At 42.0% G+C, this 27,143-nt stretch overlaps 1 protein-coding gene and 2 pseudogenes across 8 annotated transcripts; 2 read left to right on the forward strand and 1 right to left on the reverse strand.

The window, feature by feature from the left end:
• The first annotated feature begins 1,652 nt into the window (after window positions 1-1,652).
• On the forward strand, window positions 1,653-26,291 carry FBXL12 (F-box and leucine rich repeat protein 12). Of its 8 annotated transcripts, XR_004954926.1 has the most exons (6): window positions 1,653-1,942; window positions 2,058-2,130; window positions 5,623-7,360; window positions 21,065-21,178; window positions 21,621-21,699; window positions 22,275-26,291. XR_004954926.1 is itself a non-coding variant. In XM_016153597.2 (3 exons), the coding sequence occupies exons 2-3, from the start codon at window positions 2,061-2,063 to the stop codon at window positions 6,636-6,638; spliced, it is 1,086 nt and encodes a 361-aa protein (XP_016009083.1). In that variant the 5' UTR covers window positions 1,653-1,942; window positions 2,058-2,060; the 3' UTR covers window positions 6,639-11,241. The 8 variants fall into 8 exon arrangements, 2 of the variants coding, with proteins under 2 accessions (XP_016009083.1, XP_036089626.1); XR_004954928.1 differs by lacking the exon at window positions 21,065-21,178; XR_004954929.1 differs by lacking the exons at window positions 21,065-21,178; window positions 21,621-21,699 and having other exon boundaries at window positions 22,275-22,363; window positions 22,770-26,291.
• LOC118612798 lies at window positions 3,870-3,988 on the reverse strand (annotated as a pseudogene).
• Window positions 8,160-27,143, forward strand: part of LOC107515056 — a 36,932-nt pseudogene continuing 17,948 nt past the window's right edge.

Below are 27,143 nucleotides of genomic sequence, written 5' to 3' on the forward strand. Positions count from 1 at the left end.
TTCAAGTAACACAATATTTTAAGTTATGTCAAAGGCAGAATGGAATGATAGTTTTTATACAGGGATTTATAAATAAAGTGAAACATAATAAATTGTGTATGCATTTTATTGGAGAGATATATGTGTATATGTTGTGAGTGTGTGAGTCCAGTGAGATCAAACTACATACACTGTTCTCTATATTTTTGTTTTTTAAAGTGAACAGTATCCCATTGTCCCAAGCAGCACAGGAAGACATACTTCATTCTTTTGGACAGTGTGAGATCCTAGAAGTGGAATTATTGGGTCCAACAGAGGCTGTAGTTTGATATTGCCAAACCGCCTTCAAAGAGTTTTCATCAATTATGGCCCACCTGCAGTGATTGAGAAGGTGTGCATGCTCACACACAGGCCAGTGTGGGTATTTGCTGGCTTATCTCTTAATCTGATCATGTGGTTTTATTCATAGATAAGTGTGAGCATACAGATCTATATTTTTTAGCTTGAGATATAATTGATATAGAAAAATTGCACACATTTAATGTATACATCTTAAGTTTTGCATTTCTTTTGAAAACAGTTTTTACATCTCCAGTTTGTGCATTTGCATGTTATTAATAACATGTTTACTGCTATTGTAGGCTCTTGAGGGTGTGATTTAGCAAAACCTATTCAGAATTGAACTTCATGTGTCCTTTGAGCCATCAGTGTCTCCTGGTTATTTATCCTTTAGAAATAAAGGCATTAGAGGTGTACACACACACACACACACACACACACACGCACATATACATACTATGGGGGGGAAGAAGAAACTTTCTTCTACCTTCAAGGTTCTTTTGGCTAATTATCAAATAGACATGAGACAGATTGGCAAGAGAAAATAACCAAATTTAATATATACATATGTGTGCGAACCTCACATACAGGAGAGGCCCCACATGCACAAGACGTTCAGAGGTAGCAAGGGAGATTGAGGTATATGAGACATCCTGAGTTAGGGATGAGGTAAGGTCTTTGAAGAGTCATTGCAGGATGAGAGCAGATGTTTAGTAAATAGAAGTTTGCCTTGGTACATAAAGTATGCTTAGCTCCAATATTGTTTATAGTAACAAATCTGCAAGCAACTTAAACACTCATGAATACTGGAATGTTTCAATAAATTTCACTGAGAGTATGAATTGCTATTTAAAAAGTGAATGCTATTTGGTGAGAGTGTCAACAATTTGGCACTACTAGTCAAAACAAAAAATTCAACATGCCCTTTGGCAAGTTATTTCACTTCCACAAGTGTATCCTCATGCATACGCATCAAAAAGCGTTATTAAGTACTAAAAAGTAGAAGCCTCACTCTCCGCCCTGTCCTCCACTCGTGGTCCCGCCCCAACCACAACCTCAGCAATGTCTTCCTGGCTCTTCTTTGGTCCTAGCCCTGGTCTTTCAAGACTCGTCCGGGTACTGCCCCCTGGCCTGGTCACCGCCCCAGCCACGCATTTCGAAATCGATCCTTGTCGAGGCTCCGCACCCCGCCTCCCGGCCTTGGCACGAGCCCCGCCCCCGAGGTCGCCATCACTCTTAGCCCCACCCCCAACAGCAGGGCGGACCGTATCCCCGCCCCTGGCCACGCCCCCGGGCTCGTCACCGCTCCAGCCACGCCTTCCTGGCTTAGTCCTGGTTCAGCCCCGGCCTACGCTCCTCCTCCAGACCTCGGGCTGGTGGCTCGCTGGGGCCCAACCGCGTTCCCGCGGAAGAAAAGCCGAAACTCCGTCCGGTACCCGCGTGCTGCCGGCGCCTCACTGCCCTCGCCCCGTGGGGCGCCCCTAGGGCGAGTCCCAGAGTTCCTCTAGCAAGAAGTGGAAATGCGTGTCGACGGGATCATGGCGACCTTGGCTGACCTGCCGGACTCGGTCCTGTTGGAGATCTTCTCTTACCTCCCGGTCCGGGACCGGATCCGCCTCTCCCGGTGTGGTCTCGCCCGGCGGAGGCTGTGGGAACGGGCTGGGCGGGAGCGTACCGGGAGAGGTGGATCCGGTTCCGGCGGGGTCGGGCTTGTTCTAACGGCGGGTCTACTTCCCTAGGGTATGTCACCGCTGGAAGAGGCTGGTGGACGACCGGTGGCTGTGGCGACACGTCGACCTGACGCTCTACACGGTAAGTGGGGCCGGCGTGGCCGGCCTGGCGGTCCTGGGCTGCGGACGGCTGGCCAGACCTCGAGGACCCGCCCTCCCACCGTGGATTTTGAGCCACGCAGTCCGGGCTATGTCGCTAACCTGCTCCGCTGCGATCTCTCTGCCTCAGTTTCCCCATCTCCAAAAACGGAATAACCGAGATTGTACAGGGAATGAGCTTAGAGTAGTGCTTGGGATATACATAGTCAGCATGTTAAGTGCTGGTCGATGATTAACTTATGCTTACCGAGGAGTTTTCATGGGGAAATCATTTTCCAGTCAACTTATTTCCAGAATTAATTTCCTGACTGGTGCAACTGAACCATTTTCACTTTCTGCCACTTGCATTTTATTTTTCTTGTTTTTATTATAAACTATTTCAAATATATAGAAATATATAGAGGATAATATGGTTTCAGATAATGAACCATGTACGCATTACCCAGATTTAACCCATTTTAACTTTTGGACTTCTTTGCTGCAGATTGTGTGTGTGTGTGTGTGTGTGTGTGTGTGTGTGTGTGTGTGTGTGTATTGATTGATTGATTGATTGCAGTTTTTGACGTTTTTATTCAATCCCTATGTGTGTGAGCCCGTAAGCAATATATGGTGTTGTTAATGGGTTAATATAGCTTAGATAATGCTATTCTATTTAGGTAAATAATGTTATTTTACTGATGTAACCACCCACAGCTAGCTTTATTCATACCTGTTTTATGATTTATTATAATTGCTGTGTGTAAATCTAGATCATTTCTTTAACTGCTGTTAAATGAATATACCAAATTTATTTTCCTGTTGGATTTTTAGATTATTTCCATCTCTTTACTATTAAAAACAGTGTTATAAGGCAGTATCTCAAACTTTACTGTGCAGACGAATCACCTGGGGATCTTGTTAAAATGCAGTTTATGATTCAGTAGCCTGGAGTAGGCCTCAGATTCTGAATTTCTAACAACCTCCCAGGTGTTTCCCATGGTGCTGGTCCTTGTTCCACAAGAATGTCCTTGTGTCTATCTTCTTGTGTCCAGGTACAAGTTTCTCTGTAACCCAGAAATGCAATTTTTGAAAGGTAGGGTCATTTATGTTTTACCATCTTCAATTCTTCATCTACAAATCGAAAATCAAAAAGTTTGTGAAGTGGAAAATATTTTTGTAAGCTTAGTACAAATTTATTTGGTGGCAAAACATGATCTGAACTGGTGTGAGGCTATTAATATCCTTTTCCTTACCTTCTTAGAATAGTCTTAGATTATACTGAATAATATTAATCCAATAATGGAGTGCTGCTCCAGACCCCAATGATGATATTATGATGTCTGCACCATGTTAATTCTGAATTCTGAAACCCATGTGTCTCCAAGAGTTTTGGATAAAGAATTGCGGCCCTGCGTAGAAATTGTTTTTACTGAGATCACTTTTTAAAAAATGATCATTTTTTTCTGTATTAGTTATTTTTCTACCATCTTAATATGAAAAATTTCAAGCATACATAAAAGTTGAGAGAATAGTACAGAGAACACCAAGATACTCACCATTAATATTGAATTACATTTGTGCTATCACCTGTTGATCCATCCATCTACCTCCCCTTCCATTCATCAGTCCATTTTCTTTAATTTTCTTTTTTCTTTTTTTAGGCGAGGCAACCCTTGGTTGACCTCACAGATTGCAAGGACCTTACAATCCCTTATTTTTTTAAAAAATTTTTAAAATGTTTTATACCTATAGCACCTGGTCTTCCTAGGTGGTCTCCCATCCAAGTACTAACCAGGCCCGACCCTGCTTAGGTTCCAAGATCAGATGGGATCGGGCTTGTTCAGGGTGGCATAGCCGTGGACTCCATTTTCTTTTTTAAATGCATTGCAAAATACGTTGCAGATAAAACAAAAACAAAACAAGGTTGAAGTATTGTCACAGATGAAGCTAAGAACCGTTGACAGTTATTTCTCGGTTTCCTTAACCCTTCTCCAGAGTAACTACTATTACTAGTGTGGAGTACTTCCTTCTACCTTCTATGCATTTACACTCTTGTGTCTGTATAAGGAAGGAAGTACAGTGGTTACAAGAGCAAGATCGGGTTTTGGAGTCAGGCTGTGTTCAATCTTAGTCCTCTCTCTCTTTTGCAACAAGATTCTGGCCAAGACATTTTCCTGGACACCTGCTACATGACCAGGTACTGTGTAAGCTTTCTAGTTCAATGCTCAGCCCTGCACCTGGCAAAAAGTAGGTACTTAATAAATGTTAGCCATTATGATTGGAATAATTGTACCCATATAAAACATATAGTATTGTTTATTTTTTCTTTTACCTATAAAGTATCATTTTGCTACTCTTTTCCTGCGCATCTTAAGGAGTTACGTTAGTATCTTCAGATCTTAGTTGCTACCAATGTAGCTATTATCAAAGGACATTTTTTTACCCTAGTGTTTGCTGTTAAAACGATGCTGCCAGAAAACACTGTTTTTCTAGGGTAAATTCCCAAAAAAAGGTATTACTAGGTCAGGTGATGTGTACATTTAAACAAACTAAGGAATTAGTTTTTAAAAAGAATACATATTATACATAGAATTCAAAATATGCAAAATAGTAAAAGCTGAAAAGGATGGTCTCCCCACCATACTCTGTCACCCAGGGCACCCTCCCTGTTCTTTTCCCAGAGGCAGCAAATGCTCCTAGCAGATACTCTTCTAGAGATATTCTCTGCACGCAAAAACACCTGCATTCTCAAAAAACGAAACAGGTGGTAGTGAGTATCCACATTTTGAATTTTAATAGAAACCACTAGATTACATTCCAAAGTAGCTAGACCAATTTACACCAGCAATGCTTGAGAGCTACTCCTCCACATCTGGCCAATATTTAATATTCTGAAACGTAAAGGGTTTGTCCTTTTAAAAGTTGATTTTTCCACTGGCTCTGTGTCCATTTAAAATTTTGCCAACCATGGCTTCTACTGTTGTGAGTTACTTTTTAGAGGCCAATATGTCTAGTGAGTCCCTTCCCCTGGGTATAAACTTGCAGTTTTAAATTTGGCCAGGAAGCTGTGACTCCTCTTTGGAAAATAATCAACAAAATTTATGCTATGTTTTTTATTTCTTTTTATTTTTTTAGGTAAAATATACATATGGTGAAATGCACAGTTCTATTAGTTATATTTTGTTTTCTACTATGTCTAACTACCCAGAGTTAAGTTTTACAGCTTTCACTATTACCAAGCTACAATTTTTTTTAAACCTAGATCTAATTTACCCTGGGCAGTTTTAACCTTTTTCAGTTTTACCTTATGTTGTTTATTTCTTCCTGAGGTGATCATTAAGAGAGGAATAATAATAAAAAAAAAATTAAAGGATAAAATTCCCGGTGGGTCACTTTGCTTTCTTACTTATTCCAGAAGATAATGAGAATCCACTCTGTTGCTAAAGACAGATCTTTTATGATCTTCTCTTTCCCCATTGTTTTTGTTCAAATCTAGAAGTCACGACAGCGGGGTTACATGGTCTTGTTACCCATGGGGAGGTGTCTGGTCAGGTGAGGCCGACAGTGGAAGGACAGAATTCCAGGGGAGCAGTGGAACCCCTGCTGGGGCTTGTCTGTCTCCAGTCAGATGGGGACCCTGGAAGACCCCTGTATCTCTCACTCGGTCACCTCCATCTCTGGATCTTACAGATGAGGCCTAAAGTCATGTGGCATCTCCTTCGCCGATACATGGCATCCCGACTTCATTCCCTGCGGCTGGGTGGCTACCTGTTCTCAGGCTCCCAGGCCCCCCAGCTGTCCCCAGCCCTGATGAGGGCCCTGGGCCAGAAGTGTCCCAACTTGAAGCGCCTCTGCCTGCATGTGGCCGACCTGAGCATGGTGCCCATCACCAGCCTGCCCCGTACCTTGACAACCCTGGAGCTGCACAGCTGTGAGATCTCCATGACCTGGCTCCTCAAGGGGCAGGACCCCACCGTGCTGCCCTTGCTTGAGTGCATCGTGCTGGACCGAGTGCCTGCCTTCCGGGACGAACATCTGCAGGGCCTGACGCGCTTCCGTGCCCTGCGCTCGCTGGTACTGGGTGGCACCTACCGGGTGACTGAGACGGGGCTGGATGCCAGCCTGCAGGAGCTCAGCTACTTGCAGAGGCTGGAGGTGCTGGGCTGCACCCTCTCGGCTGACAGCACCCTCCTAGCCATCAGCCGCCACCTCCGAGATGTGCGGAAGATCCGGCTGACCGTGAGGGGCCTCTCTGCCCCAGGCCTGTCTGTCCTGGAGGGAATGCCGGCCTTGGAGAATTTGTGTCTACTGGGCCCGCTCATCACCCCAGAAATGCCTTCCCCAGCTGAAATCATCGCCTCCTGCCTTACTATGCCCAGGCTCAGGGTCCTTGAGCTGCAGGGGCTGGGGTGGGAGGGTCAAGAGGCTGAGAGGATGCTGTGTAAGGGGCTGCCCCACTGTCTGGTCATCGTCAGGGCCTGCCCCAAAGAGTCCATGGACTGGTGGATGTGACTGCACCACCTGTCCGTGAAACCCACTTCACTTCTCGTTAATGAGCCCCAGCCTCTCTGAGCAGCACCTTGCAGAGGGCAGGTGATTAGGCTGGAGGGCCCAAAGGCTACAGGTAGAGAACAGAGGTCTTGGTGCTGCCAGACAGTTGCAGTTGTTTGCCAGCTGTGTGCCCTCTGTGACATCAGCCAGGCTCTTGGAGGCCTGGTCCCCATATCTGGAAATGGGGAGGGCCATAGCTACCTCATGGTTATGTTGCAAAGCCTTATACTTTACCAGCCCCAGGCCCAAGAGGGTTCTAGAAGGGTCATTTTCAGGGCTGTCCTCAGGAACAGAATGGATGTAGAAGGGTGTGGTTAGGAGTTAGGGGGACCTGAGGGGCCTGAAAGGACTCTACAGGTGCACCCGCACACCTGCATACCATTGGCATATATGCACACGTGGAGGAAACAAAGTGCAGGTGTGATTGTCTCATGATCAAAATGTTAATGAAGGTTCTAGATTGTATTTTCTGTATTTTGTATTCTGTATTTTTCAGGTTTTCCACAATATATATTATTTTGTTATTAAAGAAAAATACTCATTTTTTTTCAAAACAGCATTCAGTTTATTTATTTAATAAACTTTTCTAAGTTCCCCCAATTTTGCAGGCACTGTCCTCGGTGCTGGGCCACAGGAGTGAACCAAACAGACAAGACCCGAGAAGAAGGTGGGGCGATAAACAGGTGAGCGCATCTATAGGACAGTGTCAGAAACAGACAATAAACCAGGATCATATGACAGAAGCTCATATGTTGGTAGAGGGGGCCTCTGAGCTGAGACCTGAGAGGTGACAAGGAACCAGCCCCAAGAAGCACTGGGGAATACAAAAAAGGCAAAGACGCTGTGTTGGGAACGAACTTGGCATTTTTCAGGAACCACAAGGTTTGTGTGGTCGAGGAAACAAATGATGAGCAAGAAGTGAAGTCAGAGAGATGATGGGGTGGGGTTGGGACCTCAGGTGGCTCAGGTTTTAGGGGCTCCTCTTTCTGACTTTGAGTCTGAACCACTTGAAAGATGCAGGTGGCAGACTGATAGTGATCACAGGCGCCAATCCATGAGATGAGCGTTACTGCTGACCTGAGTAGGGGAGCTCTGTGGGCTCACCATCTTCCCACCAGCCCAGTGCTCCTGCTCTGTGGTGGGCAGAGCCAGGAGAAAGAAGGGGACCGAGCTGGGTACCCGTGGTTACTTATTCCAAGCACACCCTTCAGAGAGAACTCAGATGTTCTTCCCATGCTTTGTCTGCTGAAGGGTGGAGCAGAAATTCCTTCCCCATCTGGCCGCTTGAGGACTGGGATATGTGTTCTCCCCCAGTAAGGCCATGGTTGGGGTCTACTTGTCCCCCACTGTGACAAACCTGGCAGTTGCATCTCAGCACCTGAGGGACTAACTAGGTCACTCCAGTCTGGGACTGGTGAAGGATCAAGGAGGGCAATGAGGTCTGTTTTGTTGGCAGAACATGTCTGGGGTCCGGGGTCCATCATGGGCAGTATGATGGAAGGGTCAACACCAGTTTCGTGTTGGGTCCTGCTGGTGGTCCTGGAGATGGGCTGCAGGCTCCCCACCTGGAGCAGCTCTGGGGGCATAAAAAGCTTCCTTCCTTCTCCCCAGTGCCTTTACAGTAGAAATAGAGCAGCAGTTGTGAGGTTAGAGGTAGTGGTATACGTGTAAACGTTTAACAGCCAGTGTTTGTGGGTAGTGGTGGAGAAGCCCTGATTTGCAGCATTTGTAGCATGTGCAGGTTCCCGTGGTATAAATACCGTCATCATGGCTGGCTTAAAGCTACCAACAGTTTAAGAATTGGTTTCCCAAATTCCTGGAAGTTTAGCAATTAGTTCTTCTGAGCTGCCTTTAGTCAGCTATAGGATAGCCCTGGTTAGAGCTGTCTTCTAGAGGACACACTCTGCTTTCGTGATCCCTTTCATGGTTTAGCTATGAGGAGTTGTTGGGATCCCCCTCGCCCCCCAACCATTGTCTTCTCCTGAATTAGGGTCTGGAGGCTTAATTATGCCCTTTATTTAAAAATATACTTGGGATTTGTTTTAATCACCATAAAGTGACAGAGAGGAAGACAACTGTCTTTGAAAGAAGTGTTTATTCAGTTCCCAAGAGAAGGGGGCCTGCCATGCTATGAGGGGCCACCAGAATTGTTCAGAAGGAGTGAGGGGAAAGTGTGGGCAGAGCCTTTATTATGATTTTTGTGGGAAAGAATGGGTGAGTCAGAGTACGCAGCTGAGCAAGCTTAGAACTGGCCAGTTTGAATCATTTCAGTGGGCTCTAGGCTCTGTGGGTGGTCCCTAGTTCTCTGCTACCTGGGCCTGGGGTAATTTAGGGCAGAGGGAATATTGGTTTAGTGCTAGAGAGTTAGATAAAGGAAGTAGTTGAATTGGTTGGTTTGCATTTGAAAGGTGTGTTCTCAGGCTAGTTGCTGTCTCTTGGATTTACCTAACCCTTGGAGGTGTGGTCCTTCTCCTTTGGCCCTAAGGTGTCAAAGCATGATAAAATATAGAAAATAGAAACATGATTAACACTCCCTCCAGTAAAGGTAAAGATTAAGGATGATCACAACAGCTGACATTTACTGAGTGTTTATTTTGTGTCAGGCGCTGTGCTCCATCCTTCATGCATGGACTCCTACCAGCAGCCCAGGGAGGACGGTCCAGAGTAGGAAACTGAGGCACAGAGATCTTAGGTTGCCCCAAGTCATAGCTATTAAAATAGCAGAACTTGAGTAATCTTATTCTACAATCTTAACCATTATGTAAAGTTGCCTTGTTGACATGTGACAGTGTCTGAAAGGATGGCCCATTAGGGACTAAAAACTAGACATACAAAAAAAATTTTCCACCTTTATTGAGATATGATTAATGTATAATAGACTATACATATTTAAGTCATGACCACAAACATTTCTGTTATCCCCTAAAGTTTCCTTGTGGCCCCTGGTAACCTGCCCTTCCTCTACCTCTGTCCCTAGGCAACCATTGATCTGTTTTTCTGTCACTATAAATTAATTTGCTTTTACTAGTGTTTTATGTAAATGAATCAAAGAGTGTGTACTTTGTGTGTATGGGAGGAATCCTATTTCTTTCACTAGCTGCAATGATTTTGAGACTCATCCAGGTTGCGGCAGAATCAGCAGTTTGTTCCTGGGTAGTACAGTGTCCCCCCTTATCTGCAGTTTCAGTTGCCCACGGCCAACCATGGTCTGAAACTATTTAGTTTTTCCAACCATCAACACCATCATGGAAGTGATGATTCAGGATCACCTGAAACAGAGGCTCCTTCTGACTTATCATGGGAAGACCTGTAGTAGCCTATACTATGTCACAATGCTGATGTCATTCACCTCACTTCATCTCATCATGTAGGCACTGATGATCAGCTGACATCATCACAGAAAAGGGTGAGTTCAGTACGATAAGATATTTGAAAGAGAAAAATATCACATTCACATAACTTCGATTATAGTATATTTTATAATTGTTTTATTATTTTTGTTAACCTACTGTGCCTAATCTGTAAGTGAAACTTTATCGCAGGCGTGTATGTGTAGAAAAAACAGCATATGTAGGGTTTGGTACTATCTGTGGTTTCAGGCCTCCCCTGAGGGTTTTTGGAGCATGTCCCCTGTGCATAAGGGGGACAACTGTATTCCATTGTATGTCTATAGCACCATTTGTTATCCTTTCACTGATGATGAATATCTGTGTTTAAACATACGCTTCGTTTTGTTAAAAACAATTTTTCCTAGTGTGGAAAATAATATATGCTCGTAAAGAATTTTAACAATACGTAGAGTGAACCTCTTTCTCATCCCAGGCCCCAGAAGGAATCATTATGAAACGTTTGGCGTGTAATCTTCTAGACTTTCTTTGTGTACTCTTAGTACTTGGGAGAAAATCAATGACATCTCTTAATTTCCCTCCAGAGTTTGCAAGCAGTCACAGGAATCAGAGATGAAAATGTCAGCTTCATGACTGATACAAACAGGATTGGAGCAAGTGGCTTCACTATGAGGCCCCAATGGGTTTTCTGATTATTTCACCCATGAATTTGCCAAACCTGCTCGGGCATGGCATAGCTGGTCAACCACAAGGCTCCTCTAGATGACTACTGCTGGGTCCCAGCTTGACCAAAATACCCTCTCCCTGGAGTCTGGCACACTTTCAAGGGGAGAGAGAAAGGTCGTGAACCAAAGAAGCTCAGTTCCTTTTTCCAAACTCACTAGTCAAATAAAGTACGTCAGAGACCGAAGTAGATTGTGTGCCTGTTTCCAGTCGGTTTCAGCCTACTGATAGTGAGGCTGCTGGTAGGACTGCCTAGGGCGCGCGCCTGGTGCCTGCACTTATGCTGAGCCCCACAGACAGTTCCCTGACCAAAGCCAGTGTCATGCTCATGGTCCCTATTATGACTGTAGGGTGCACCACAGCAACGACCACCCGACCGTCAGGGAAGTTGGAAAAGACAAGGTTTATTACAGGCTGGAGGGCACACAGTATGCCAAGGGCCACAAGGTGAAGCCACATGGAGAGAGGGAGGAGGGGGAGGGGGAGGGAGGAGAGAGGGACACCTGGGGGCTCTGCCTTTATTGGGGTTGAGGATGAGGCTAGAGTTTTGTGGGTTCACTCTTTGTTGACGAATTTAAAACATAAAAGTGGGAATTAAAAAAAAACATATAAGTGAGAATTAAGGCGTGAGAGGGAAAAGCAGGGTAATTCAAGCAGTCCGTTATCTAGGTTACTGGGGCTTTCTAAAACCGACACCTTGGGCGGGATGGCCTGGTTTTTATCCAGTTGTTTAGCTAGTAACCGTCACGCAGCTGGCACTGTTTATTCTAGATGGATGTCTTTGAAATGGATGCCTCAGCAATCAAAGCCTTGGTGTCAGGCACTTATGCTGCACCTCCTTAGATGCAGATATTCCCTGAGTTGTGCTTACTCCTCCCTACAAAAGGAAAATTTGTCCTGCGTAACCTTTAGGAGCTTGCAGAATCTTATGGTGGGAGTGTCCTCATTGCAATAGACCTTTTCTCCCTCTTGGAATAATCTTTTTGAATTAAGTCTCTCTTTACCAATGTCCAGAATTATTTTTATTTGACAGTGGAAAACAAACAAAAAATCCTTGGAATCATTCTTGACTTCTTGTCCCCAAACTACACAGTAAGCTCATCAGCAGATACCCATCGGCTCTGCCTTAATACCCGAGTCCCACTCCTTCCATCCTCCCTTGCCACCCTTGTCTAGCCATCTTCATCTTTCTAAGTGCCCTCCCTGTTTCTGTTTTTTAAAAATATAAATCAGATAATGTTGATCCTGTAGCTCAGACCCTTTGTAGGCTCCCCATTGCACTCAAATAAACCCTAAATTCTTATGGTTGCCTCGGTGTCCCTGTATAATCTGACTGTTACTCCTCTGACTTCACTTCCTTCTAGTCTCTGTCCTGCCCAACTCACTTCAACCCTTTCAGACACTGTACTTCTTCTGTTGGTTAGAGGCCAAACACTCTTGCTTCAGGGCCTTTGTAGTTGCTGTTCACTCTTTCCCCAGAAATCCACAGACATTTCTTCAGCTTCATTGCTGGAGAATTTTTTTTCAGATAATATTTTATTTTTCAATTACAGTTGACATGTAACATTATACTATTGTACAACATAGTATATGAGTGATTAGACATTTATATAACTTACAAAGTGATCATCCCAATAAATCTAGTGCCCCCCTGACACCATACATAGTTATTACAGTATTATTGACTATGTTCCTTATGCTGTACTTTATATCCCTATGACTATTTTATAACTACGAAGTTGTACTTTTTAATCCCTTCCCCTTTTTCAAACATCTCCTCAAACCCCCTCCCATCTGGCAACCATCAAAATTTCTCTGTATCTATGCATTTGTTTATCTGTTTGTTTATTTTGTTCTTTAGATTCCACATGTAAGTGAAATCATATGACATTTGTCTTTCTCTGCCTGACTTCTTCTGCTTAACACAACACCCTCTAGGTCCATCCATTGTTGCAGTTGGCAAGATTTCATTCTTTTGTTATGGCTGAGTAATATTCCACTGTATATATGTACCACCTCTTCTTTATCCACTTATTCATTGATGAACACTAGGTTGCCACCATATCTTGGCTATTGTAAACAATGCTGCAAAGAACATACGGATGCACATGTCCTTTTGAAGTAGTGTTTTGGGTTTCTTCAGATAAATACCCCGAAGGGGGATGATTTGGTCCTTCTTTATTTCTTGTTATAGCCTTTGTTTTAAAATCTGTTTTAGCTGGCATAAATATTGCTACCCCAGGTTTTTTTTTTTTCATTTCCATTTTCATGAAATATCTTTTTTCATCTCTACTTTCAGTTTGTGTGTATCTTTCAAAATGAAGTGAGTCTCTTATAGGCAGCTTTTGTAAGGGTCTTGTTTTCTTATCCATTTAGTCACCCTATGTCTCTTTTTTTTGGAGCATTTATTTTATTTACATTTAAAGTAATTGTTGATAGACATGTAGTTATTGCCATTTTATTCTTTATATTGTTGATTTTTTTTTTTTCTTAAGGAAGTCTCTCTAGCATTTCTTGTAATACTGGTTTGGTGGTGCTGAACTCCTTTAGCTTTTTCTTGTCTGGGAAGCTCTTATCTCTCCTTCAATTCTAAATGATAGCCTTGCCACGGAGAGTACTCTTGGTTGTAGTTTCTTGCTTTTCATCACTTGGAATATTTCGTGCCAATCCCTTTGGCCTGTAAAGTTTCTGTTGAGAAATCAGCTGACCGTCTTATAGGAGCTTCCTTGTAGTTAACCAATTGCTTTTCTCTTGCCGCTTTTAAGACTTTCTCTTTATCTTTAACCTTTGCCAGGTTAGGGAAGTTTTCTGTCATTTCTTCAAATAGGTTTTTGATCTCTTGCTCTCTCTCTCTTCTCTTTCTGGTACCCTAATGATATGAGTGTTGTTATACTTGATGTTGTCCCAGAGGTCCCTTAATCTATCCTCACTTGAGTAATAGTCCGTTCTATATGTGTACCACATATTCATTATCTAAACATCTGTTGAAGGACACCTTGGTTGTTTCCATGTCTTGGCCACTGTGAATAATGCTGCTATGAACATTGAGATGCATATCTCTTTACTGATAAATGTTTTCAGATTTTTGGGATAAATGCCCAGAAAAGGGATTGCTGGGTCATATGGTAATTCTAGTCTTAATTTTTTGTGGAACCTCTATACTGTTTTCCATAGCGGCTGTACCAGTTTACATTCCTACCAGCAGTGCATGAGGGCTCTCTCTTCCCCACAACCTCTCCAACAATTGTTATTACTTGTTCTGTTGATGATAGCCATTCCAACAGGTGTGAGGTGGTATTTCATGGTGGTTTTGATTTGCATTTCACTAGCTATGAACTAGTGAAGTTGAGCATCCTTTCATATATCTGTTGGCCATTGTGTGTATTCTTAGAAAGGTCTGTTCAATTTCTCTGCCCATTTTTTAATTGGATTGTTTGGTTTTTTTATTATTGAGTTGTTTAAGTTCTTTGTATATTTTGGATATTAGCCCCTTATCAGACGTGTTGTTTGTAAATATCTTTTTCTATTCAGATGGCTACTGTAAACAGTCTTGTTGATGGTTTCTTTGCTGTGCTAAAGGTTTTGAGTTTGATATAATCCCATTCATTTAATTTGCTTTTCCTTCCCTTGCCTTTGAGGTTAAATTCATAAAATACTCTCTAAATCCAAGGTCTATGAATTTAGTCTCCATATTTTCTATTATGCAATTTATTGTTTTAGGTCTTATATTCAAGTCTTTGACCCATTTTGAGTTAATTTTGGTGTATGGTGACAGATAGCATTTCATTCTAATTTCATTCTTTTGCATGTGGCCTTCCAATTTTCCCGGCACCATTTATTGAAGAGAGTTTCTCCACTCTATGTTTTTGGCTCCTTTGTCAAAATTATTTGTCCATGTATGTGAGGGTTTATTTCTGGCCTCTCAGTTTTGTTCTGTTGGTTTGTGTGTTTTTCTGCAATATTATGCCATTTTGATTATTGTTGTTTTGTAGTATAAGTTGAAGTCAGGCAGTGTGCTTGTTCTTTTATCTCAGAATTGCTTTGGCTATTCAGGGTCTTTTAGTTTCTATAGAAATATGATAATTTTTTTCTATTTCTTTAAAAAATGCTATTGGGATTTTATAGAGATTGCATTAAATCTGCATATTGCTTTGGATAATAAAGTCATTTTTACTATGTTGATTCTTCCAATCCATGAACACGGAATATCTTTCCATTTCTTTGCTTCGTCTTCAATTTCTTTTAATGATGTTTTATAGTTTTCAGTGTATAGGTTTTTCACATGCTTTGTTCGGTATTTTATTTTTGTTGCAATTGCAAAAGAAATTTTTTTTTTCATTTCTTTTTTTTGAAAATTCATTTTTAGTGTATAGGAACACTGTGGACTTTTTATGTTGATTTTGTATCCTGAAACTTTACTGTATTTGTTTATGGTTTCTAATAGTTTTTTAGTGGAATCTTTAGGGTTTTCTATATAAAGACTCATGTCATTTGTAAAAAGTGAGACTTTGACTGCAGTATTCCCAAATTGGATGCCTTTTATTTCTTTCTTTTACTTGACTGCTCTACCTAGGACTTCCAACACTATAGTAAATAAGATTAGCAGTAGGGACAGCCTTGTCTTGTTCCTTAAATAGGAATTTTCTAATAGGAAGGAAGGTTTTATGATTGGTTTCAAGAACAGATGTTTGTGATAGAATACAATACCCACGGTCTCCAGTAGATGGCAGCATGTCACTATATTTGCATGTAAATTATTATATCTTCATAACACACGAATTGAGAAATTCCCATTTGTAACCTCTTTACCCTTTAGAAGGGGGAAAGTGAAAGAAACATATATTTATTTGGCATTTGCTGTAGCAACTGGATACCCTGATTTACATCTGTGATTTAAATTAGAGCATGCATGTTCCTCATGTCCCAGAAGCCCCTCCCATTCCAATAATAATCAAAAGGGAAGTGATATGAAAACTTATATGTATGGATATATAGTGTCTAGGAGTTGATCAAACTGAAAGATAAAACCCATTGAAGAGGAAAAATAAAACTTTCTTCAAGAGCTTAAAAAAGGAATAGGACGAATGGAGGTGTGATCCACTTTGTGAACTGGCAGTTATCTTTGTAAGCCGGTGTTCTTATAGAATCTCAGAACCTTAGAGAAAAAGAGCATCCTGAGGACTGGGCAACTAGAAGTGAGACCCTGCCTAAGCCCCGCCCTCACACCTGATGCCCTCCCCTGGCTCCGCCCTCAGGCCTTGGAGCCCTCCGTACACTCACTCATTCAACTGGGTTGGGTACCTACTTTTGGTTTCGACTTCTAGGATTGGTCTTTAACCCAGGGCACACTCACTCTCCAGACACTCAGCTCCTGCCCCTATCCTACTCAATCCAGGCTGGAGGACTACGGGACCTGGCAGGCCCCTCTGGCTCCTCCCTCCACCCCAGCCTGCCACCCTGCCCATCCAAACTCTGGACACAGCTCTTTGAAGGCTTGCAAAACCAGCGGTGGAAGTGTACACGGGCCAAGGATGGCTGTCAAGTATACACAATGATATGCATCAATCTCACAATGTTGAATGAAAGACACTAAAAGAAAAAAAAAGCTGCATGATTCCATTGCCATAAAACTCAAAAACAGGCAAAATTAAACTTTGGTATTAGGAATAAAGACTTAGGTGGTAAAAGTGTTTAGAAAGAAAGACAAAGTAATTGCAGTAAAAGCCAGGATATTGCTCCTTTTTGAGTGTGGAGGCCAGTTTGTGATTGAGAAAGGACACGAGAATGCTAAAAGTATTCATCGCACTATAAATGTTTTCTGTCTTTTTGAGTTCTATTTTATTTTTTTAAGAAAGACTTTAAAAAGAAATGATTGAATCTCTACAGAATGAAATTTGGAAATATACTAGAAATATTCTGATGTGGCACCGATCACGTTTTTGTGTATATTATACCATCTATCCTCTTCCCCAATTGAAATTAAAGTTCTGTGAAGGCAAAACTCAATTATTTATTGAATGAATGAATGAAAGGAAAAGCATTACAGGAGGAAATGATAACTACATAAAAGAATTTTTTGGAGGCCTCCCGCTGCCTAGCCGGTCTGGGATAGTCGCGAGGCCCTGCCCAACCGACCCTAACGGTTCTGGTTACAGCCCCCTAGCCCATCTTCCTGCCTGGTTCTGTCTCCAAGGTCCCTAGGGGAGCCTGCGGGCGGGGGGCCCCATCTCATCCCCGCAGAAGGGCTTTAGGACTTCTCCCGAGGTTGGAGGACACAGTTGCCACCTCACTCAGGCTTGTCCCGGGGCCTCACACCCTGGGAATGGAGTGCGCATCATGGGTAATGGCGCCACCGCCACCAGTTCCCCTGGCGCCACCGGTTTCCCTGATACCTGCAGAGCATGGGCTCTGGGGGCAGGGTCTCACGGGGCTGCAAAACGAGCTGCATTGACCTCACGGGCCCTTTTGTCCTCGTGACCTGGGGATTTCGTCAGTTTGGGGTGAAGAGGCACTGGTGAAATTTACGTTAAGGCGGTCCCTCTCTGCCTTCCTTTTGCAGGAGAATTTTACATGGGCCTTTGCCTTTGTGAGCATGTTGAGGTGAGATCGTACGACTTTATCTGTTATCTATGCTTGACAGATTCATTTGGGAAAATGAAAATAACAGACCTTACAATTAAAGTAAGATTATTTAGCCGTGTACTTCCCACTCCAGCTCCACCTCTCCTCCAGATTCCTCGCGGTTTTAAATCACAGAGGTTTTCTAATACTGATATTATTAAAGTAGCATTGGGTGGTATATACTTGTAGCTAAAGCCTAATAGAAGTCTAAGGTATAAGTGAAAAGATGAGATTATATGTATTTAAAACACAGGTATTTTACCAAAGTCTCTGTGCCCAAAGCGTCCAAAGGCCCAAACTAAGAATTAAAACTCAAAAGTCAGGGTTTGGATAGGTTTATTGATGGCAAAGGCCCCAACCAGGAAGATGGGAGATCTTACCTTCAAATCCATCTTAAGAAAGTAGATGTCAGCCTTCTTTTATGTCAAGGGAAGGAAAAATCGGAGGGGCACTTTTTGTAAAAACTCAATCCCAAGTAGAATTCCTCTAATGGTTAATATGTCTAAAGCAGAAGCCATTAGCCTGCAGGCTGTGGGAACAATGCAGACTTGAACAAGATGGAGTCGGAAGACCCAGCCTTTCACTGTTACGTGGGGATGTCCAGGAAAGAGGAGGAAGCAGCTTTCCTAGTATTATTAGCAGAAAATTGCCTTTACTAACCTTAAAAGAGGTGTGTTTTGACCAAGTGGGTATTTTTTCTGCCCAGTGGGGTTAAAAACCTAGGGGTGAGAAATTAAAAAACAATTCTGGAGGGAATTTAGCACCACTGGTCACTTGTTTCTAAAAATAATATTTCTCATACTTTGCCTTTTTTCTTAAGTTTCACAAGTAACGCTGGTGGTTTATACTGTGGACAGGCATTTAAATTAATTCCTGTGTAACGTTTTTTTAATTCCTGTGTATTGTATTTCTGTTGGTTATGTGCACTTTCTCAGTCTTGCTGTAAATGAAAATTTTCCAGGGCACTCAGCAGAAACTCACTGGGTGCCGGGTATGAGTCAGGCCTGGGCCTGTGTTTGGACACAGGGACAATCAAAAAAGACATGGCACTGTCCCCACAGAGTAGGCTGTTTAGACTAGAAAGAAGAATCTGACATGGGGTCTGTGGCCTACAGGACAGTTTAATAGGGACAGACAGGGAGACCTGTTAGTGTTGCCTGAGAGCTCGATGGGGTGGGCATCCAAAGAGGGACCCTGATCCCCGACCTCCGGTGACCAGTCTTATGTCACAAGAAAGAATTTAAGGACATAACAAACAGCCAGTAGGAAAGTGCAACTTTTATTGAAACTAAAATACGCAAGAGAAAAGTGCGGGCAGCTCAGAGAGAGAATCTGCCCCAAGCTGTCTGAATGATGGGCTTTTGTTTTCTGGGTTGGGGTATCCCAAGGCTGTCCAGCCTGCCTCTGGGTCTTGGCTGTTGCCTGAGAGCTCGATGGGGTGGGCGTCCAAAGAGGGACCCTGATCCCCGACCTCCGGTGACCAGTCTTATGTCACAAGAAAGAATTTAAGGACATAACAAACAGCCAGTAGGAAAGTGCAACTTTTATTGAAACTAAAATACGCAAGAGAAAAGTGCGGGCAGCTCAGAGAATCTGCCCCAAGCTGTCTGAATGATGGGCTTTTGTTTTCTGGGTTGGGGTATCCCAAGGCTGTCCAGCCTGCCTCTGGGTCTTGGCTTGTTTCCCATGCTGCCTGGTATGGAGGATGCTGCCCAAGGCCATCTATCTGGTCTCCTGGCCTTGGCTTCTTTCTCAGGCTTAAAAATAAAAACAGGGAGAGGGCTGAGTAAGGGACGAGGGAGAAATTCTAGAGCCACATCCTGGAGAGAGCCATGGCTTTTTTAGGCTAACCATCCTGTGTCATTAGGAGAAACCGATATTTGAGAGCTGAAAGATATGTAGGATTGAGCTAGGCAGAGGCTTATGGTTGGAGGGGGTTGAAGGGGTGAGAGAAGTAGGAGAGAGTCTGGTGTGTTGCAGGAACTGAGGGAAGGAGGCCCGACTAGGGATTTAGGGAGAGTGGTGGAGAGGGAGGCAGAACTGGATAGGACTTAAGGAAGTTGGAATTCACTGAAGAGTTTGAAGCAGGATGTGATGTGATTGGATCTGTGTTTCAGTGAGATGCTCAAGCTCCTGGATAGGAGTGGACTTCAGAAAGCACCAGAGAAGGTGTGGTGACAAGGGGATACATCTCAGAACAGCATGATAGCATCCTAGACTTCCACAGAGGCTGGGAGTAGGAAAGAAGTAAAAGGATTTGAAAGATGTGGCGGAAGTGTCGTTAAGGGGTTGGGTTGCTCCTTTATTTATTCAGTCATTTATTTGGTAAATGATAGAGAGCACTTAGCGCATCCTTATGTTAGGGCTGCGTGTGGAGTTCAAGCAATGAACCCATGCTTAAAGAAAATATACAATACTTATAATTACAAGATTTATAAGTTTTTATTACAAGGGAGGTGGAGAGTATAGACCGGGTGAGGTGGACTCTGAGGGAGGGACATTTGAATCTGAGACCTGAAAGACAAAGAGTAGGAGAGACTTTTCCAAGAGGGAGTGGAAGGGGATGTGCTCATGGGCCCTTTAAACCGTTCTTCGATTAGCTCTGTGAGAGAGCAGGCTGTGTCAAGGGTTTCTAGCTCAATGGGCCATTTACTGAGATGGAGCCAAATGCTGTGGGGTGAATGAAGCAGTCACAGGAAAAGGAACCAATGTCAGTGAAAAGATATATAGACTAAGTCAAAATGTGGGGGCCGGGGGTGGGGAGAAGGGAGGGATGGTGAGGATAATTTATCACTGTTGTAATTGTGCTGTATAGAAAACAAATGAGGAATTAGAGACTCGATGGCTTAGTGATGAGAAAGAAATTCCCTATGAGAATTCATCTGTGGAAATTTATCAGTGTTGACTCCAGGGTGTATGTGTATAAAGAAAGGATGGGAAGGTTTTCAGATGACTTTGCAGCCACCCCATGGCCTCTCCCAAGCAGCCAGCCAGCCAGCCCCTTCTCTTCACCCAGTGCACCAGAGGAAGAACCATTCACATGGACTGCCCCACTGAGATCTCTTCCATTGCACACTTGGGGAACCCCCACCCAGCCTGATTTGGCCCCCAGGACTCCAATCTTCCTCTCACCTCTCCCCGCAGTTGGGCTCTCTACCCAATGATGTAAATTAGGTTCCTCATGGAGGGAAAGGAGAAAACCTTTGGCTGGAGAAGATCAAGGTGGCGCAGAGGCAATTGCATAAGGCTTCCTAGAAGGTTCCATGGGAAGGCACTGGCAGAGAGGCTGGGCTCAAGGACACCTGGGAATGGTAACAAGGGGTGTGGATGTTGAGGGGGCAGGTGTTGCCAGCCGAGGGTTGTTGCCAGCTGGGAAAGGCTGGGGGAAGTTTTGCATTGACAAAAAAGATGGCTTAGGGTGGTGTCCCGGGTGGGAGAAGGCACAGGAACCCCCTCTCTGCATGAGAGCAGCTCCTCCCAAATCCTTTTTTCCCTGGAGACTGAAGAGCCAGGGAGTAAGGCCCCACAGGTGACATCCAGGCTAATTAATGTTCCTTTACTGATCTTAGGTTCCTCAGCCTTGCTGACACCACTCAGAAAATCTTGTACAGAGATGATGTGAAGCTGGAGAACTATGTGTGCCTGGGCTCGGGGTGGGGCCAGCCTCATTTCATTACTGGTAGATTTTTGTTACAGATATTTCTTAAGCACCTGCTATGTTCCGGGAATCATTCTTGATCTTGCGTAGAGAGTGGTGAAGAAGGACATGTGGCCTACCCGTTGAGGAGTAACAGTGGAGAGCAGAGGCAGGTACACTTGTCCTTAAAGGTCTAGGGAAGAAATATTTTCAGCTTAGGGGGCCAGAGGGTCTCTGTTGCAACTACTCAGTGCTGCCAGTATAGTGGCACAGCAGCTGTAGACGGAACATACAGAAACAGACAGGGCTACTGGGCTGTGGTTGCCAACCCTTAGTCCAGTGTCTTCCCCTTGAGTATGAAGATTCCTGCATTACGCTGACTTTATTTTCTTCATGATTAGAAGCTTGGTGCTCCTGAAGTACGTCCCTACCCTTGGGTCAGAGGATGCTGGATCCCTGTAGGGTAGATTAAGTTTTGGATTTGGGGTGCCATCGTGTCATTGCTTATGGGGTTACACGTGCCCACCCCCTGAAATTGTCACCCCACTCTGGGGGGACATTCTCTCTTTATCCCTGAACATCCCTCCTACCTCCTGTGTCTTTCTTTGTGTGCAGGGAGGGTGTCATCTCTGTAAGCCCAGGGTGCTCACCCAGGTGAGAAACAAGGAAAGGATTCTCTAAGATACCTGTGCAGGTGAGCTCTGGGTGAAAGGAGCCCTTTTAGGGAATTTCTAAAATGTTATTTTGTCTGAGTGATCATCTCAGCCCAGTTGGGGTGAGTTTCCACTTGAAGCTTCAGCTTTCCTCCCTCTCCTCCTCTTTTTCTTCTCCCACTTTCTTTTGCCCTCAGTGAAAGCTCTGTCCTCCTTCCTCTTTTCAGAGCATTTCCACTTTTATAGATAAAGTTTTACTGGAACATGGCCCTGCCAATTTGTCCATTTTCCCACTGTCCTCAAACTTTGCTTGCCTGATAGTGCTCTTTATCAGACTATTAGCCCCCATCTCATTTTTGACAAAACCATTTCTTAGCGGTCACTTGCCATTTTTACCCCTCATTCAGGTCATTGGTAAATCCTTCACATTGCTGAAATCCTTGACGTTTGTCTTGAATTGCTGGTCTATTCTTTCCTGTCACACTGACTTCTCGTGTTAAGGGTCAGCATCTGGAAAAAGATCTATGTGGCCCTAGCTTTTTAAAAAATTATTTTTACCTCATCATTTTTTTAACTAAGAACTTAAATGGCTTTTTTTTTTTCACCTTTGTTTCAGACTAGAAGTCTCAACTTCAACTTAAAACCCAAGAGATGACTGCAAAGTGGAATAAAGTTTGGGATAAACCATCTCCTGGCAGGAAAAGGGTAAGGCTGTCTAGGGCTTGTTGCTGTTGTCTGCAGCAGAAGTCTGGGATTACGTTGAGGTAGGAAAACAGAATAGCCACAAGGGAGACACTTGGGGCCAGTGGCCTTCACCCAAGAGAAGTCATGGGGTGGGATAGTCTCTGAGTATCATTATCACAAATTTGGGGAACATTCTAAACTGATTTCAAATTTTGTTTATTCATGGACAGTTTCCACAAGTGTGACTCAGATGGTGAATACTGATACATAATTCAGTTTTTGTTTAAGCAATTGTCAGAAAAAATCTCTATTTTATAAGCCTTATGACTGCTAGAACCTTGTGGCAGAGCCTTAGTTAATTTGGAAGCAGTAGGCATGCTCTGAAAATGGTAGCAACTTTTAACATAGGATTTTGCTTTCTTTACAGTGCAGACACTCTGGGGGAGAAATCCCTGTAAGTATAGTGAAAGTGAGAAAGCTTTTAGTTACCACTTATCCCTTAATCAGCAGACACCAGTTCAACCTGGAGAGTAAACTCATGAATATAATCTATGTCTAAAAGTCATCAGAAGAAACTTTAACATTTTGCCCAAGAGAAGTGCAATGAATGTAAAGAATGTGGGAAAGCATTTGTTATCCTTTATCTCTTAAAGTCCATGCTCAATCACATGCTGGTGAGGAACTTTACAAATGTTTCCAGTGTGGGAAAGCTTTCAGTTGCCACCCATCCCTTAGGACACATATGTGAACTCACACTGTAAAGAAACTATGAGTGTAATCAGTGTGGGAAATTCTTCAGATCCAGCCAGATCCTTGCCAGACATAAAAAGGTGCACACTTGGGAGAAACTGGATGAATGCAGTGGCTGTGGAAAGGCCTCATCAGGAGCAGCAACCTGACTACATAAGAGAGTATACACTGGAGAGAAGCTCTATCTGTGCAGTGCCTACAGCAAAACCATTAGCAGGAAGTTCCATCTGACAGTGCACATGAGGATCCATACTGGGGAGAAGCTCCACCAATACAGTGACCTTCTGCACAAGGAAATTCTGAGTGGGAGAGAAACTTTATAAATGCTACAAATGTGGGATTGCTTTTATCAGTGTCTTAGCCTTAAGTTGGAAATCTAACTCATTAATTTGCAGTCTGAGTTTTTGAATATAAGCATTTAAGGCTATAGGTAGCTTTTTAAATACCCCATTAGTGACATTACATGGGTTTTGATCTATGGTTTTTAAACAAAATTAAATTTAAGTAACATTTGTTAATAACATTATATAAATTTCAGGTATACATTATAATTTGATGTCTGTAAACTCTATCGTGTGCTCACCACCAAAAATCTAGTTTCCATCTATTACCATATATTTGACCCCCTTAACCCATTACCCCCTCTCGATCCATTACCCCCTCTCAACCGCATAATATAAGATTTTTAAATGTTTGATTTAGTTCTAAATATTGTCTAATATCTCTTAGATGACTATTAGCTCACAGCGTCACTTTACTTTGAGCCTACCAAAATACTACTTCATTTAAATCCCATCTGAACTATCTCCTTCTCCAAAATTCTAAGTATTCATATATCATCCTCTGTTGGGTGGGATACCTCATGGTTCTTCAGGTGTGTGGTCTCCCTTGTAATGAGCGAGTAAACCTGACTTTGTCAGACTATAGGTTTTGTCCCTTGTGGTCTGTGGCTGATTGTGTTGAGACAATAGCATACATTTATAAATGTGTTCTACTCTCTTGGCTTCTAAAATGTTCCTAAAATATTCTTCTAAAATAGCTTTGAAAATATTTTCCTATCTATTAATAATTTTTTTATGTAGTATCAGGAGGATTACAATTTAATTTCTTCCCTGGTAGATAATCAGTTTTCCTAGAACTCTAATCAGAAAGCCAGCTCTCATAACTTGTTTCTTTGTGCATGTTTTTCTGTTTTGGGGCCTTCCATTCTGTTCTAATTTGTTTGTTCATCCTTGCATCAGTATAGAACCATCTTTAATAATTTTATACTATTCTTTAATATTCCAGAGTCAGTTCTCCATGACTTGTTTTTCTGTGCCTTTTATTTCTCCATGTAAATTTAATAATAAGCTTGCAGAGCTCCACAGAAAATCATTCTGGTATCATGTCTGGAACTGCATTGAATCAGTACTGGTAGATTCAACATCTTTATGTTATTAAATCTTTCAGGCCATGAACTCCATATCTGCATTTAATTAGGCATTCTTTAATGCCTTTTAGTAAAGTTTTATATATTTTCCTGTGACGGCTTGGCACATTTATTGTCAGGTATCTGTTTAGAAACTCTATATTTTCTCATGTTTTTCTTAAAATTATCTTTTCTATATGCTAATACAATTGACACTTGAACAATGTGGGGATTAGGGGCACTGATGCCCCACCTCTGCACATTCAAAAATCAGTGTATAACTTTGACTCTCCCAAAACTTAAGTACAGTCATCCCCTTGTATCTGCAGGAGATAGGTTCCAGGACCTCTGCAGATACCAAAATCCATGCATGTACAAGTTGCTTGTATAAAATGGCCAGATCAAGGCATACAGTTGGTGCTCTGCATCCTTGGATTCCTAACTCTGGATTGAAAACAGTATTTTGGTTGAACTTGCGGATGTGAAACGGGGATATGGAGGGTTGACTGTATTGAAAAAATTTGCATAATAGGGGATCTTTGCAGTTCTAACCTATGTCGTTCAAAGGTCAACTATGATTTAGAACTTGTAATTTTTTTTTTTGTAAACTTATATTAATGTTTTTGGATGCTATAAATGTTTACTAAAATTTCTACTAAATTTTGTTGAACATTTCCAAACAGATTTGTAAACATAGTACTTTTCTTTTCAACAGACAAATATGGTAAGACCACACAATCTGAATCAATAATAGTTCAAAATATTTACATCTTTGACCACATAATTTGTGTTCAGAATCAATAGTGAACTCCATGAAATACAAGTTTGTGCTGATTGATGAGTCACAGTATTTTATGGTTAAATATATATTCTTTTTATATTTCCTATTTTCAAGACCAAAAAACCCTTTAAATACTTCACGTAGGCAATCGTTTCTTTCTATATCTTTTTAAAAACCATGTTCAATTTAAAAATTTTGTCTTAAAACTTAATTTACACATAACAAAATGCGCCATTTAAAATGTACAGATTGATGAGATTCAACAAATGTGTACATCCCTATAATCATTGCCCCAGTTCAGATATAAAACATTTCCATCACCCCAGAAAGCATAGCATGTTGATTTTGCCTAAAGTTAACAAAGCTGTAAACTGTGGAAATGGGGGTGCTTGTCTCTGTAACAGAAGTAGCAACTTGATGGGAAAACAAAACAAAACAAGCCTGATCAGTTGTTTAATCTGAGCAAACAGTCCAGTAAGAATATTGGTTTTTTTCCTCTTTAAGTGTGCTCACATCCACGTGACTTGGTAGGCAGCATCCCTCCTAGTGCTCCAACCAAGAGTTATGTCCCCAACTATAAAGACCTAGAAGCAGTCATTGTATTGGGCATTAATATGCAGGCTGAATTTACTGTTCTAGGTCAAGTTAGCTATATGTATTTCTTTACATTCTTTTTTCCCTCCCAATCAAGTATACTTATTAGAGTGCTACCTTATTTACAAGGACTAAAACCAGAATCTAATGCATAAGGTCACAATTTACAAATATGATTTGTTATTGGAAGAGAGACTATCATTATCTAGATTATACTTAGTAAGAGGGCCTTGTTAATCATTGGGTACAATATTTTTTAAAACATTTTTACCTGTTCCTTACTTTTTCTTTATCAAGAATTCGGCAGACTGTAATGGTCAGTCCCTTTTCAAAGATGTTTATTAAAATGTCCTTAGGTTTCGATTATTTGTAAAAATGAATAAAACATTTGTAAATTATTTATCCTTTAATCTCAATTTAAGAGCTAAAATGTAAGTTATTTTATTTAGAAAATAGAATTTAACAGTTTCATTTTTTTGCCTATACTTTCAAAATTGCTTTTTAAAAAAGATTTTTATTAAAATATAACTAACACATAATATTATGTTAGTTTCAGGTGTACACCATAGTTATTCAACATTTACCTACCTAAAGAAGTGATCACCATGATGAGTCCAGCCACCATCTGACACTATATTGCTATTACAATAATATTATTGACTACATTCCCTATGCTGTACACTACATCCCCATGATGTATTCGTTTTATACCTACAAATTTGAACCTTATTCCTTTTCACCTTTTCTTCTCTCTCTCTTCTTTTTTATTTTTCAGTTACGGTTGATATTCAATATTAATTTATAGTAGCATAGTAGTTAGACATCTATATAGCTTATGAGGTGATCCTCCTGACTGGTTGAGTGCTCACCTGGTACTATACTTGGTTATTACCATATCATTGACTATATTCCCTATGCTTTACATCCCCATGACTATTTCTTAACTACCAATTTGTACTTCTTAATCCCTTCACCTTTTTTACCCCACCCCTCAACTTCTTTCTATTATTAGTCCTCCAAAACAGTAGATTAACTCTTTGTATTTTGTGCTTCCAAAATTCAGGGAACAATGCATTGCTGGTGGGAATACAAAATGGTGTGGTCATTTTGAAAAAGAGTTGGGCAGTTTTTTTAAACATAAATTTACTATTTGACCCCAAGAGAAATAAAAATATATGGTCACACAAAGACTTGCATACAAATGTTCATAGCATGTTTTATAATAGCCAAAACGAGAAACCCCAAAAGTCATGGCTGGAGAATGGGTA

This window comes from Rousettus aegyptiacus, unplaced genomic scaffold, assembly GCF_014176215.1.
Source record: "Rousettus aegyptiacus isolate mRouAeg1 unplaced genomic scaffold, mRouAeg1.p scaffold_m13_p_16, whole genome shotgun sequence".
NCBI lineage: Eukaryota > Metazoa > Chordata > Mammalia > Chiroptera > Pteropodidae > Rousettus > Rousettus aegyptiacus.

Coding starts and splice junctions, on each gene's coding strand:
- FBXL12 (XM_016153597.2), top strand. CDS start 2,061: ATGTCACCGCTGGAAGAGGCTGGTGGACGACCGGTGGCTGTGGCGACA. Junction 2,131..5,622: donor TCGACCTGACGCTCTACACG/GTAAGTGGGGCC, acceptor GTTCAAATCTAG/AAGTCACGACAGCGGGGTTA.